Source organism: Apteryx rowi, unplaced genomic scaffold (assembly GCF_003343035.1).
Source record: "Apteryx rowi isolate R43461 unplaced genomic scaffold, aptRow1 scaffold_163, whole genome shotgun sequence".
Classification (NCBI taxonomy): domain Eukaryota; kingdom Metazoa; phylum Chordata; class Aves; order Apterygiformes; family Apterygidae; genus Apteryx; species Apteryx rowi.
The window spans coordinates 208852-221843 of record NW_020447897.1 but is presented as its reverse complement, the minus strand read 5'-3'; the positions used below and the strand labels follow the sequence as shown (position 1 = coordinate 221843).

The 12992-nt window shown below is 41.0% G+C and overlaps 1 protein-coding gene across 1 annotated transcript in view; it reads left to right on the top strand.

Moving 5' to 3' along the window:
* The window catches only part of PGM5 (phosphoglucomutase 5), a 73417-nt gene that overhangs the window by 52327 nt on the left and 8098 nt on the right, over positions 1-12992 (top strand). Inside the window, exons 8-10 of the mRNA XM_026059997.1 lie at positions 3921-4056; positions 5096-5279; positions 9624-9758. Coding sequence (XP_025915782.1) covers positions 3921-4056; positions 5096-5279; positions 9624-9758 — 455 coding nt within the window. The remainder of the gene's footprint in view (positions 1-3920; positions 4057-5095; positions 5280-9623; positions 9759-12992) is intronic.

Below are 12992 nucleotides of genomic sequence, written 5' to 3'. Positions count from 1 at the left end.
TGAAACAAAAGGGAGGGAATAAACAAGATTTGAGAAATCTCAGTTGTCAATTTTCCTCCTACTAAGAACTAACTCGGACACTTCTTGTGCACATGGGTTTATTGTTGCTGTGTGCCCAAAAGGCTAGCATTTTTAATCAGCGCTTTTTGATTCTGGACCTGTTGGATTGCTTCCGGATTTTTCCATCCAGGTTTTTGTCTCTGGATTGCTTTCTTCTAGTGTTTTCTTTTTCCAGAGAAGCAACAATCAGTCTGACGTCCTGAAGGACGTACAAGGACATAGCACATGCCAAAGCTGCTAAATGGATCAGAAGAATGGTGCATGTATACACTCATCCCTCTTCATGGAGATTTATGGGCTTAAGTTGTGCCAGCACAGGGCTCGGAGCACAACAGAGGCCATTCCAAAAATTCTTCTGCCCATGTTTCACTGGACCATTTAGGTTCAACAAAACATACTTGAAGTATTTGCTAAATCAAAATGCATCTCTTCTTCCATGTTTAGCTCAGACCTTTGCGCAGCTAACATGATGTATAGACCATTTTGCTGAATGAATGCTGTGCCTTTCACTGTGCGATTTGATGGCTTGCAGTCTACAGTGTTACACAACAGAAGAACAAATCATGACTTACATTGGAACAGGCCGTTAGGACGTTTAGCTCTACACCATGTCTCCACTTGCTGCAAGTATCTGTTCAGATACTTAAGCAACTTAAGTTTCTGGTAATACCAGCAAACAGAGATGGTTTCAAGGCTTCGGTGAAGTTGAATTTTTCAGTGCTTGGGATGAATATCTAGGGAGATTAAGAGGACAAGGAAGAGCCATGGTGGAACAAGCTTGCTGTGGTCAGGGCGTTGCAGGCACCGCCAGCCCTCTCTGTCCCTGCCCACCCCCAGGGCCTCTCTGCTGCCCAAGCCAGGCCCCATCTCAGCCCAGCTTGGGGCCATCACTCCCTGCCCCATGATGCTGCAGCAGTGCCAGCTCCAGCCCTGCCACAGCCCTGCCCCTGCCTGGCTGCCAAGCCTGGCCCTGGCCTGTCCCCATCCCAATGGCTGGGGTCACCATGTCCCCGCGTCACTGGGGGCTGGGGCTGCCCCAGCTGCCCCTGGTGCCCTGCTCTCTTGGCGCAGCGAGAGAAGCCACCAGGAGCCACCACCAATACCAGCCCCCATGGTGCCTGGACGGCTTTTCCTGCTGCTGCCAGAGGAGTGATGGATGTGGTGGGAAGCAGAAGATATACATGAGATCTCTCTTGGTGGCAGTGGCAGAAACCTGCCTAGTTTTCCTGGTTCTGGCACTGGCAAAGTTGTCTAGGGGACAGACCCTCTTGGCTATGATAAAATGGTCATGACCAGGCTGTCTGCTCTGTAAATGAGCAAAGCTCGCTCTAGTATCTGCAGGCCTCATTCTCGGTATTTCTGTGGAAGGCATCCTTCAGCTGATCTAGCTTCTTATCATAAAGGGGGAGTAGAAAAGGCGAGGAGCTGATTGTTTGAAGGACTGACTTCCTGTGAAGTGGCATTTTGTTTCCCTTTCTTATCTGAAGTTATTGCAAATAACTGAGAGCTCATAAATAACCCTGCCCTTTTTATTCTGATTACTCGGCACTCCGTGCTGTGATAGCACCCGGAGACTCAGAAGGGGGAACGCAGGGAGCTGCTGCTGCTGCGATAGCAGCTCCTAGAGGCCCAGCCTTTGCTGTAGGCATTGCACGAGAGGACTGCCCTTGTCCCAGGGAGCTCACAGATTGCAGATTGAGGCAGAAAAAATGTGCAGAATGGGAGTGTTCTTGCCATCATGACAGCTACTTTGCAAATGTGAAGGAAAATTCTTGTGTGTCTCAGTTCCTAAATCCTTCTGCACGACTTAATGTCCTAGCTTTCTGCATTGCCAAAACTCGCAGACACAAGCATAATCTTCACGTAAGTCTTTTTGGCTGTGGCTTCTAGAAACATTTATTTTTCCTCTTTGCAACTCTTCAGTAATCTTACCTATACAGCTCTGATATTGTGCTGAAATAGTTATTTGCTGTTAGTTAACTCTTCAGTAAACTTTCCTTATGTAAGATTCGGGGGGGGGTTGACATCCACACCCCCCAGGCTGAATGGATCGCAAGAAGCGTGAGTTGCAGGCAGAGCTGTGACAAGCCCAGGACAACGGACTCTTACTAAGTGGGTGCGAGTAGCTGTCAGTGCCATGACTATTTCTCTTTCCCAGTAATAGAGACTGCAAGTCAAAGGCAATAGTGACTAGAAGATGGAGCGAACCCTAGGAATTACAGTGACTCTCTGCAGGTCTTACTGTTTTACCTATGCACCTTTAATTTTCTGTTGACAGTTTTTTGCAGGATTAGCTGCTGTAGCCAATCGATTTATATTATGGTAACCTTATCATTTCCCAGCAGCAAAGCAGCCATTTTGATAGATGACTGTAGAATTTGCAGACTCCCGTGCAAAGCAGCAGAACTGCAAAGCAGTCTTGCTGCCACAGGATTTTTGTTTTTGAAGAAGAATATTTTGTACAAGTTGTGAATCCTGTAGGATTTTGCTAAGTGTCTTCTAGTGGCACCTATTGTCCAAGTGGCTGCAATTCACTCAGGAAGCAAAACCTGTGAATTTTCACACTCGTTTTGTAGCCAGGTTTCCATAACAGGAGACCAGACAGAAAAAGATAACATTGCAACCAAATCTGGCATTATGCCAGGGTAATGGCCACAGATTTGACTTGTTCAGTCAAGTTTCTTGAGTATATTAGAATAAGTAGTCATCTTCAGTATCTACTGAGTGTCAGGTATCTTAGGTTTTAGTGTATTAATTCTCAGAAATGCATGTTTCCTTGTGATTATGGGGTAATATGGTTTGGATACAGATTTCCACAAAAGTTTGTTCTGAATTATCCCAAAGAAGAGGGCACTTAATGAGGTGTCCAAGAATCTTGCCATGAAATAGTTCTTTGTTAGAAAATACTGATTTTATTGAAACTTCTTGCTGATTTATAGACTCCAATTTTAAGAGGCAGAGCTTCTTAGCTTCAAAGAAACTTGTCAAGATATGTTACATAACTATTGCAGAGCAGCCCAGTATTCCAGGTTGGCATTTGGGCTTCAGACATGGGAACTGCAGATTCAAATCTGTGCTTTTTTGAATTCACCTGTTAAGCTTGAACTTGTGCCTCCCATATCCAAGAGTATATGCTAAAGCCTATGGGTACTCCAGAAATGTTTTCAGTCCCCACTGCTGGATCATTTTCTCTTTTCATAGACATAAACCTGGGAAAGAATTTAGATCTGAGCATTCAAACATCCTTATCACTGAGAGATACGGAGAAATCAGAGGGGGTGGGGGATTATTGTTTTCTGGTTAGGGGATGGGGGTTTCTTTCCCAGAAACATTTTTCAGGCTCTTGGTTTTTGTCCTGATGGGAGGTCATGAACATTCTGGAAATCTTCATTTTTCACAGAATGGTAAAATTGTTTCTCCTCAGCTTGACATATGAACATCTGTGGAGATAAGGAGATGTTGTTGAACTTGTCCCACATAACTCAGAACATTCTGGTTCATGACCAAGAGCTTGCATATTTAGCCCAGTTCTGGGAAAGACTACCAGATGTGTGAAAACACCCTGTATGTCATTGAGCAGGAATCATGGTTAAAAATGTTTTCCCACTTCTACCACTTCTATCCAAGTAGCATCTTTTCCTTTAAACTTAGTAATATAGACTTGTTCATATATAGGTGCATCATCTCCTAAGTATAGGTTCCATTTATCAACCTGGAAGATACAAGAGCTGTGGAAGTTAATACATTCCCGATTACCATATCTGACATACACAGTTAAATGAGCAGTTCACCCAGCCTCCTCCCCTTGTTTTCTTGATTGCAGCAATACCGAAAAACATGCTTTACTTATGTCTCTTTAGGGTCCGACCACCTTCGAGAGAAAGATGGACTGTGGGCTGTGCTAGTTTGGCTTTCAATCCTAGCAGCTCGAAAGCAGAGCGTGGAGGAGATTGTCAGAGATCACTGGACAAAGTTTGGCCGGCACTACTACTGCAGGTGAGAAACATGAGGAAATGTCACAGGAGCTTATGCAGTCAGTAGGACAAGTCTTCTACAACTGTGGCTTGATTAGCTCTCCTCAGCTGCACTTAGGTGTGTATTTACTATGTCCACAGCACAAAAATTGCCACTGTTCTGCAGGCAGTTTTATCTGATGAGTAAGCGGCAGCAAAAATTATTTACTTAATGAAGGACAAGTGTGTTTATTTTCCTTCCAGTACGTGGGTAACTGATTTTGCTGATATCAAATGACAGAAATACGAAATTATTTACATGAGAAATCCATAGGAGTAGTGTTTACATAGTGTTGAAACAAAAATCAACATCTCAGCAAGATTTACTCATGCATTTGTTTCTGTATGTCCTTCCGTTTGAGAATACAGACAATTTTAGCGATAACAGGAACTATGCCTACTTTTAAGTTAGGAGAAGTCCTTCAAAGAGACATTTACTCATTTTTAGTAGGGTCTCAAAGGGGGTAATTCTCACGGGATTTTACATGATACAGATGTTGTCTTGGCTTCTGCCTCTCTTTCCTCTCTTTCCTCTCTTTTTCTCTCTCTCTCTCCCTCCCTCCCTCCCTCCTTCCCTCAGAGTAGACTTCATCCAGTGGAGGTTATATATCCATAATGTTTTTCTGCATACAGCTGTTCCTTAGCAGTCTTAGCTAAGTTTTCTCTGTTTCCCCTGGCTATTGAGAACTGTATTGACTGTGTCCTCCAGCTCAAAAGCTGCCTGGGTGTTGGTGGTGTTTTCTATGCTACTTTGGAAACCATGTGTTTTCTAAATGGGTTCTGCTGACTCAGAGTCAGGTGGCAAGTACAGAACAGTGGTGCACACACATAATTGGCAGGTTGCACAGGACTTAGTTCATGTGCTGGTTTAATTTGCAGTGGGTATTTCAGTAGCCCACCTCTGGTTTTTTAGGCAAGCAGTAAACCGCTAACTGTGAATATATTGAGTTTTGTGAAAACAGATATGTTTTTTCAGCAGTAGAGGACTTATTTCTTGTTTCTACTTTTTTTATATATGCAAGGTTTGATTATGAAGGTTTGGAGCCCAGAACTGCATATTTCATAATGAGAGACCTGGAAACTTTGATCACTGACAAGTCATTCAGCAATCAGCAGTTTGCTGTGGGTAGCAATATCTACAGGGTGGAAAGAACAGACAGCTTTGAGTATGTGGATCCTGTGGATGGCACTGTGACCAAAAGACAGGTAGGGATGTGGTGATGGCGTAACAGAGTTTTACAACTTTCAACACATTTCTTACAACGTCATTTCCAACCTTGAGCTGACAAGCCTCAGCTTTTATTTATAGGATGGTGTTTTCTTTGCTGTAGTAGATACCACATTTCCCACTCACGATTAGCTCAAACTGGGTAAGATATCCACCTCTGGTTTAGCTTGCATTTCCTGTGCATGGCTAGAGGCAGTTGTGTCATGGAGAACATAAGAAGGGATGGAGTCTGTGGACAGCAGTACAGACTCAAGTGCAGGGAGTGTTCCCTTTCCCGAATGATGCCAAGCATCACATAGAAAAGATGTTCTTTTGCTGTTTTCTATCTAAAATGTCCACTTGCCACACATTACAAGAAAGGCCATTGTTTCTTGCTTCCGGTGACCCAGTGGTGTTGCATAATGAAGATATATTACCTTTGTAGCCAGCAGCATTCAGAGCATGTAGGTAGACTGTACAATATGTGGGTACCTGTGACCTCTCCAGCCCAAATGACCAGCTATCTGTTCCTGCTGGGCTGACTGTAGGCTATCGTGGTCCATGGCTCTATGTCTAATGTATTGCTGCTAGGCTAAATTTTTTTACTGGTGATATTCACTTGTATTGTACTTCATTAATGTTTTGCAAGTCCTAAGCTATTTTGCTGTAAGCTTGCTGCTTAGTCTTATTCATGCTGATTTATCATGCTAATTTATTATTATTTCTTTAATTAAGAAATTGTAAACCAAAATTTCCACCAAACCACTGAAAAGCAAACTACCTGGAAGAATATGTAGCAGTTTTCTTTTTTTTTTGGAGTGCTTCATACTTATTAACAAATCAGTGAGCTGTTTAATTGAATTTTAATGTAAAAGGGATGGATCCGTGTAAGGCTTGTCTCTGTCACATCAGCTTCAAAGCTGGTGGGTTAACTATGGCACATAATTTTGTTTCAAAGTTTCCACACAGCTCATTAATATCCACTAGCAGGCCTAATTTGACTAAAATAAATATCCATAGATGTTCAGTGTGGGAGCTGTACTAAATCCTTTCATCTACTTCCTCCCAGAAAAAAGCATTATCAGTTCCCATAAGATAATGTTATTCTTGTCAGTGACTATAGTGTCCCATCGTATTATAACTGAAAGTTATTCCTTCCCACGAGCTTTTCAGCATGTTACTCCTCTTTCTTTTCCTCTTAAGGCAGTTTATAAATTCTGCATATAAAATTTTATCTGGTGCATGTTCATGCATCTGAGACCTTATTAATGATAAAATAGCTAGTATGGGGCATTAAACTGGGCTTATGTCRGGTGAAAAAATGCAATCATGTCAAACATAAGTAGGCTGCTTGCAGTTTCACCAGCTTGCTTCAATCATGTTGACCACAAAAGCTCAAAAATGTCAAAAAGGAACCCTCTGTATGTCAGAATGGGTATTCTGTAAGAAGTGGGGAAAAACTGCTTGCTTTTTTTACAGAAGATGCAGTGCCATAGCTTATTTTCCAGATAGTGCTTCTTCATATTTATTTGGTAACAATATTTTTCATTGTTTTTTTTTGTTTTTTTGAGAAATGTTGTTGACTCATGGCTTTTAGCTGTAAGTTCCAGAAAATGGTGGGGACAAATATAAAAATTTAAGAACTCTCATTAGTTTCTGTGGTCTTCCTGAGTGAAAAGCTTTGCTGTTTCTGAAATCAGTGTGATTGTTCCCAAAGGAGAGTCAGAAGGCAGATTTTTGCTGTTGAACTCTCAGAATAATGAATTCCAAATCTCCAGGTCAAATATCATGACTCTAAAGTTGACATTGACAGTCTGGCTCCAAAGGCCATTGTTTCCCTAGTATATGATTTTTCCCTGGCACCGAGGATTATTGTTTATAAGGAGTACATCCACTGTGTTTCTGTAACGCCCCTTTCTGGAGTATTCTCAGCTGCATGGCAGGAATCCTGGTCTTATAGACAAATATCAGCTGTTATCACCCCTTTGTAAAAGTTAATAGGGCCAAGCATTTGTCTCTGAGAAATGTAAAATGAAGAAAATGAAGAGCTGGGAAATAGTACAGAGAACTGACTGAATGCTGGTCATGGGCATATGTATATTGTGTAAGAATCCCAAGTACTATAAACTGTAGCATCAAACAGTCTAGGGGTGCCCTAGTTTGGTGGAGCATTTTGGCAAAATACAGTAGAAGAGAATGAAGAGAAGTGTTTATAAATACTTTTATTTCTGAAGACCATGATTTAATGAGTGGTAAGATTTCAGAATCTGATGTGCTAAGCCAACTGGCTGTTTGTCACTGTTATTATTGACAGATAAAGATGGAGTATAGGGAAGAGTATTCAAGTATTGCTAATCATGTCATTGTGGGGGTTGCTAGAGCTAGCAGGAATATGCAAAATGCCTCTTTAAACACTGGAAAGAAAGATATGTGCATGCTTTGATGTTTGCGGTCCCTTGTATTCATTTTGTGCAAATATGCTAGACTCCCTTCCTTCCCTCTTAAAGCTGATTGATGTTAATGTTACATACTTTGAGCTATTGATCCTGGGTCTGTCAACCATTCAAAACAAACAATGCCCCAAATTGCAAAAATCCTTGATTTATCTTCTTTTTCTTCACTGTCATAAAGTTAAGAGTAATTGGCCATCGCAGAGAGACAGCCCATTGCTCAGAGTATCAGACCATAACATACTGACTGTATACTTTTAAAAATCTGTCAGGAAATCTCAATTCCTTTGAAGTCAACAGTGAAACTCCCACCGACATCACTTGAGCCAAGATTTTAACTCGAACTCAAAAAGTTGGCTTAGTAGCAAGTATCTGAAAGAGAAGAGAAAGTTCACAAACTATTAGAAAAACATGCTCTAAATCTCAGATTTCTCAATGTAAACTTTTTCTGTTTGTCACATATGCTGTACATATTGAGAATACTAGATGAATTAATGTTGCACTGAAATTGCACTGAAATAATGTTAAAAATTCAACTGCATTGAAATAATGTTAAAAATCAATATATATTGCTGTACTAACAGCTAAAAAAAGTTCATGGAATCACTAAATTTAGAGATGGACAATTTATCTTGGTCAGCTGGTCATCTAATCCAATCTTTTACGCATGTGGGACATTTTTCTGTTGCATACTTTCTAGTGTTAGTGTGCAGTATCAACCAAACAATTCTTTATATGGTGCTAAAATACCTGAGCAAACAAAGGTTTCCACTTATATTTTAGCACGTTGGAGCACTATGTTGCTAACATCAGTGTCTTCCTAGGCAGTTGCTGATAAAAAAAGAAGAATAAAATGCTCCTCTCTTTAATCCTCTCTCATTTTTTTGAAGGGCTTACTGCCCCTCGGACAAAAGAAGCAATGGTCTCTGCTCATGCACTAGGCGCAGGTGGCAGCAGGACTTAACGGGGAAATGAAGTTTAGTGGTATGGCAGAGGTGGCACTTAGCCTAACTGTAACATTTACAGAAAGGGAACTAGACTATACATGAGTGTACAATTGGAAGAGTATAAAAACTCTGCAGCTATTTAACTGTAGATTTAGTCCTTTGGCTTTAGTAGGAGCAAGTTCGTCTGTCTGACCTCCTTGCTTGCTTCACAGCCTCCATGTAGAGACAGTGTATTGACTCTGGATCCAAGTATGTGATCTGTGGAAGAATGTGTACATATATAGAGTAGAAAAGGGTGCAAGAGGAAAGAAAAAGGAGATTAAGATGGGAGCAAGGAGCACATTTCATGGTGAATTGAAAATAAATCCTTTTTATTCTACACACAGCTTAATGTGCATTGTTTATTGTACTTTAACACTGTAAGTTAAGTTTCCTGAGTTGTACTACAGACTTGTGTTGAAATCTTTGTAACTAGATCTTGATGCATGGTCCAGGAGGAGAAGGCACTCCTGGACTGTGGTCCTGGAGGAAAAGGAACTGGTGCTGTCCCTTGTGTTTGCTACCGATGACAGTTTTGTGATCCTGGCATCCTGTAACTATTTCTCAGACCACTGATACTCATTGATCTTATAGCTGTTTCTCAGGCCATTGACTTTGTGCTGTGCCACTGAGTTTTCAATGAAATCTCAAAACAAAGCAGCTAAAGCAGAAAAAACACCAGTAATAAGGTTCTTGTTATGAGAAACGTGAAGGAAAACATGAGAATCTTTCTAGTCTTCGGAAAGGAAATAAGGATAATAAGTTGCACTAAGTCACGAAAGAAGAACTAAATCCAAATCACTCTTCCTTTCACTTTTTATTTTATTTTTATTTTAGAGCAGTGAACTGTGATTTGTAAAGGTGCTGCTACCTCACATATATGCTGCTCTTTTTTCTTTCCCTGTAGGGACTGCGGATTGTTTTTTCAGATGCTTCCAGGCTCATCTTCAGAATGAGCGCTTCTAGCCATGTGCGAGCTACTCTCCGGATCTATGCAGAGAGTTATGAAAAGGATCCTAGCCAACATGACAAGGAACCGCAGGTAATGCAATAACGTTGTAGTAAGACCTGCAAAAATAGGTGCTTCGTACTTGTTGTGAAGTCAGGGCTCTCCAGCAGATGCCTGCAGAGGTGTTAAGTACACTATTGCATATTTTCTTATTGAATGCTAAAGGCAGACTGTATTGAACAGTGTGCCAGAACTGCTAAACGTGCACAGGAAGCATCAGTAGACCTTGGTTTGGGTTGGGAAAGCTTCTTCTTGTTCCTCTATAGAGAAAATGAGAGACTGGAAYGTTTACAGTAGTTATAATGATGCAGATTCAAACTCTAGAAGGATGTTTTGGAAATCTGCATGTAGGATCTTCAAACCAGTGAGGGCCATCCATGCAGAGGGCCAAGACATAAAGAGAAAAGCAGTGCCATGCATGTATTCATGCCTCCAGGCAGCTGTGGAAAATATGATACACACAGAAAGCCCATTTTTGCTTTAAAAAACAAAAATGTCATTGGTTAAAGTGAAATGCTGGAATGACTGTGACATCTCCATCACCAAGTATTGCCTGAACTTTGAATGATTATTTTGGCTTTACTCAAGTCTTTTAATGCTATCTTTTCATAGATAGGTAATTTCTTAAATTCCCATCATGGGAGTCCTAAGCARGATTAGGACCTTAAGATGTACTGTCACTTGGCCTGATTGATAGCACAAGTATGCTGTCATTCATTGTCTGCAAGAACAGCCATAGGAGTCCTTTTCAATCTGAAGTGTTTTACAGATCTCGTTTGGAGTATGATCACACAAATAGATGCATTACCGCAACTGAGGGGCTGATAACATCTGGATTGGGCTGGATAAGAAACAAGCATGTGGAGTTGGGAGGATGAAGATAGAACTATTTTAACCCAGTTTATTAGATCATAAAACACAGGGCTGCAGATGTAACCTCCAGCTCAGGAAGTCTGTAGCAAGGGATTGCGGGGTGCTTGCAGAGTGTGCTGGGGAAGTGTTGCACACTTGCCCTGTTCTTGTACTCTTTCCCTAAGCATCTGCTGTGCCACGCTGAGACGGGATACTGGGCTAGCTTGACCCATTTTGTGCTGTTGGTAGTAGCAGTGATGCTTCAGGCGCTTTGAGTGCAGTTCCAGGGTTTGTGGAGAGGAAAGTGCTTCTGCGTTCTGCTCCTCAGCTTTTTGTCTACTTTTCTTCTTTTCACTCTATTCAGAACCATTCAGTGCACTGTGTTAGCCTGAGGCTTGTAGGGCCAGACGTGCATTGCTTCGTGTTTGCTGTCCATAGCTCCTCTGTGGAGAAGTTCATCTTCCAGACTGAGGAGTGCTAATCCAGCCGTGACAGGGTGTCCGCCTTGTTCCCAGTGTTCCCTTCTGCTTCTGTCCCCTCCAGCCTGCTCCTGTCATAATCTTCGTTCAGTGCTTCAGAGCAGTAGCTAGCATAGGCTCAGTTCTGCCCTACCTACGTCTGTATGACTACCAGACACTTGGGACATTAGGATGTTTTCTTTGCAGAAGAGGCTGAAGGTTAGTTTTATGATTTCCTCCAGGGGTACTGTTAGAGCAAACTCATGAGTTTCTGAAAAACTGCTGGAGGAGACATCCACCCCCTCTGCTTTTAACTGCTGGAATGGGGAGGAAGATACTTCTTCACACCTCAGATCAGTAGAGTGTTCTCTGCATTTTATTCATTTGAAGTGAGTCAATAGGTAACACACTTCCTCTGCAATAGCAATAGCTACATACCTTCCTCTTTTATCAGAAGAAACACTCACCCTTGTTTACTGTGTTTATGAGCAATTTTACTAAGCATGTGAATGTAGACTTTTTAAGGCAGAACCAGCAGTTTTAATATATCTCTGTGTAATATCTAACACAATGGGACATTAAGGGCTTAGATACCTCAGTGATAAGTGCTGGAGAGTTTGAATTTTGGTCTTTTAAGAGAAACCGTGCTATTTCTAATTTTTTGCTCATTTTTGCAAGTGCTGCAATCTGAGTTATAGATCAATATTACAAAAACATAACTAATCTTCAAGCAGGTTGCCTGGGGGTCGCTGAGTTAAGGAGTCCCAGGGATTCCTACCCTAGGAAATATGGCTGCCAGAGCCTAAGCAACGTAGGGATTCCTTGTAAGGGAGGCATTTGCAGCAATCTGAGAATTATGTCATATCCATAACCAGTCTATTTCCTAAAAAGAGTGAGGTAGAGAGCAAGTTTCAGTACTTCAGTATGAGCAGATACCTTAAATAATTCATAATATAAATTGTATTTTCACTCCTTAAATTTTTACTACTCAGATATTTTCCACTGAAAAAACACTATCACAACATGAGGTACAACAAAAGAAGACTCAGGATGTTTCATGAAAAAAAAAAAAACAGGATAAACATTTGGCTTATAGTAAAACAAACAAAAAATCTGTAGTTTGAAGTCTCATGCAGCTGTGTGATCTTGACTGGAATGCAAATGCAAAATCTCTGAAACATAAATGCTGTGAAACGCATTTGAGCCCCAGCTAAATGTTTGACATTGGTTTTTCGTCAGAGTTGCATGGTAAACTTAGCAAGTTTCTTTTTTGTCATTGAACAATTGTGTGCCAATCATGTAAAAGTGCTTCCATTTCTCCAGAAGTTTTGCAAATTCCATTCCTGCAAGTATGGTGTATTCACTTTATTTGTTATTTCTTAAAGTAACAATTTGCATGTTTTTTAGATAGGATACACACAATGTGAAGTCTCTAGCAGGAAAAAAAGAACCATTTTAAGCAATTTTAATGTGTTTCTGTGCATCCAAGTTGTCACATGATTTAGACAGCTATTGCTAACAGGGTAATAAATGTATTTTGACCAAGGAAGAACACTGCTGCAACCCCATTCACTCCTGCAGGTCAAATTTTGTTATAGCACAAACTGCTTACCATCTACAGCCAGGCTGAATACAAACACTGTTTAAACATGGTTCTTTGCCTATGTTGGCAAGGCATAGACGAAAAGAAAGTAAGTCACTGGAGGATACAGACTAACAGTTCATCTCCACTCTGGACACATACAAGAGGTTTGTGGTGGACTTACAGTAATGTGATATATGACACAAAAAGTATGGTCTGAACATGCTTCCTGACTAACGAGTCCCAAGAAAAAATAGGTTTCCACAAAATGATTTATTGCCCAAAGCTGTATGAAATTCACTAGCAAACAGTAAAACATATACTTCCAATATTCATCTAGTTAAGCTTTGACCATTTAATTACAAATGAGAAAGC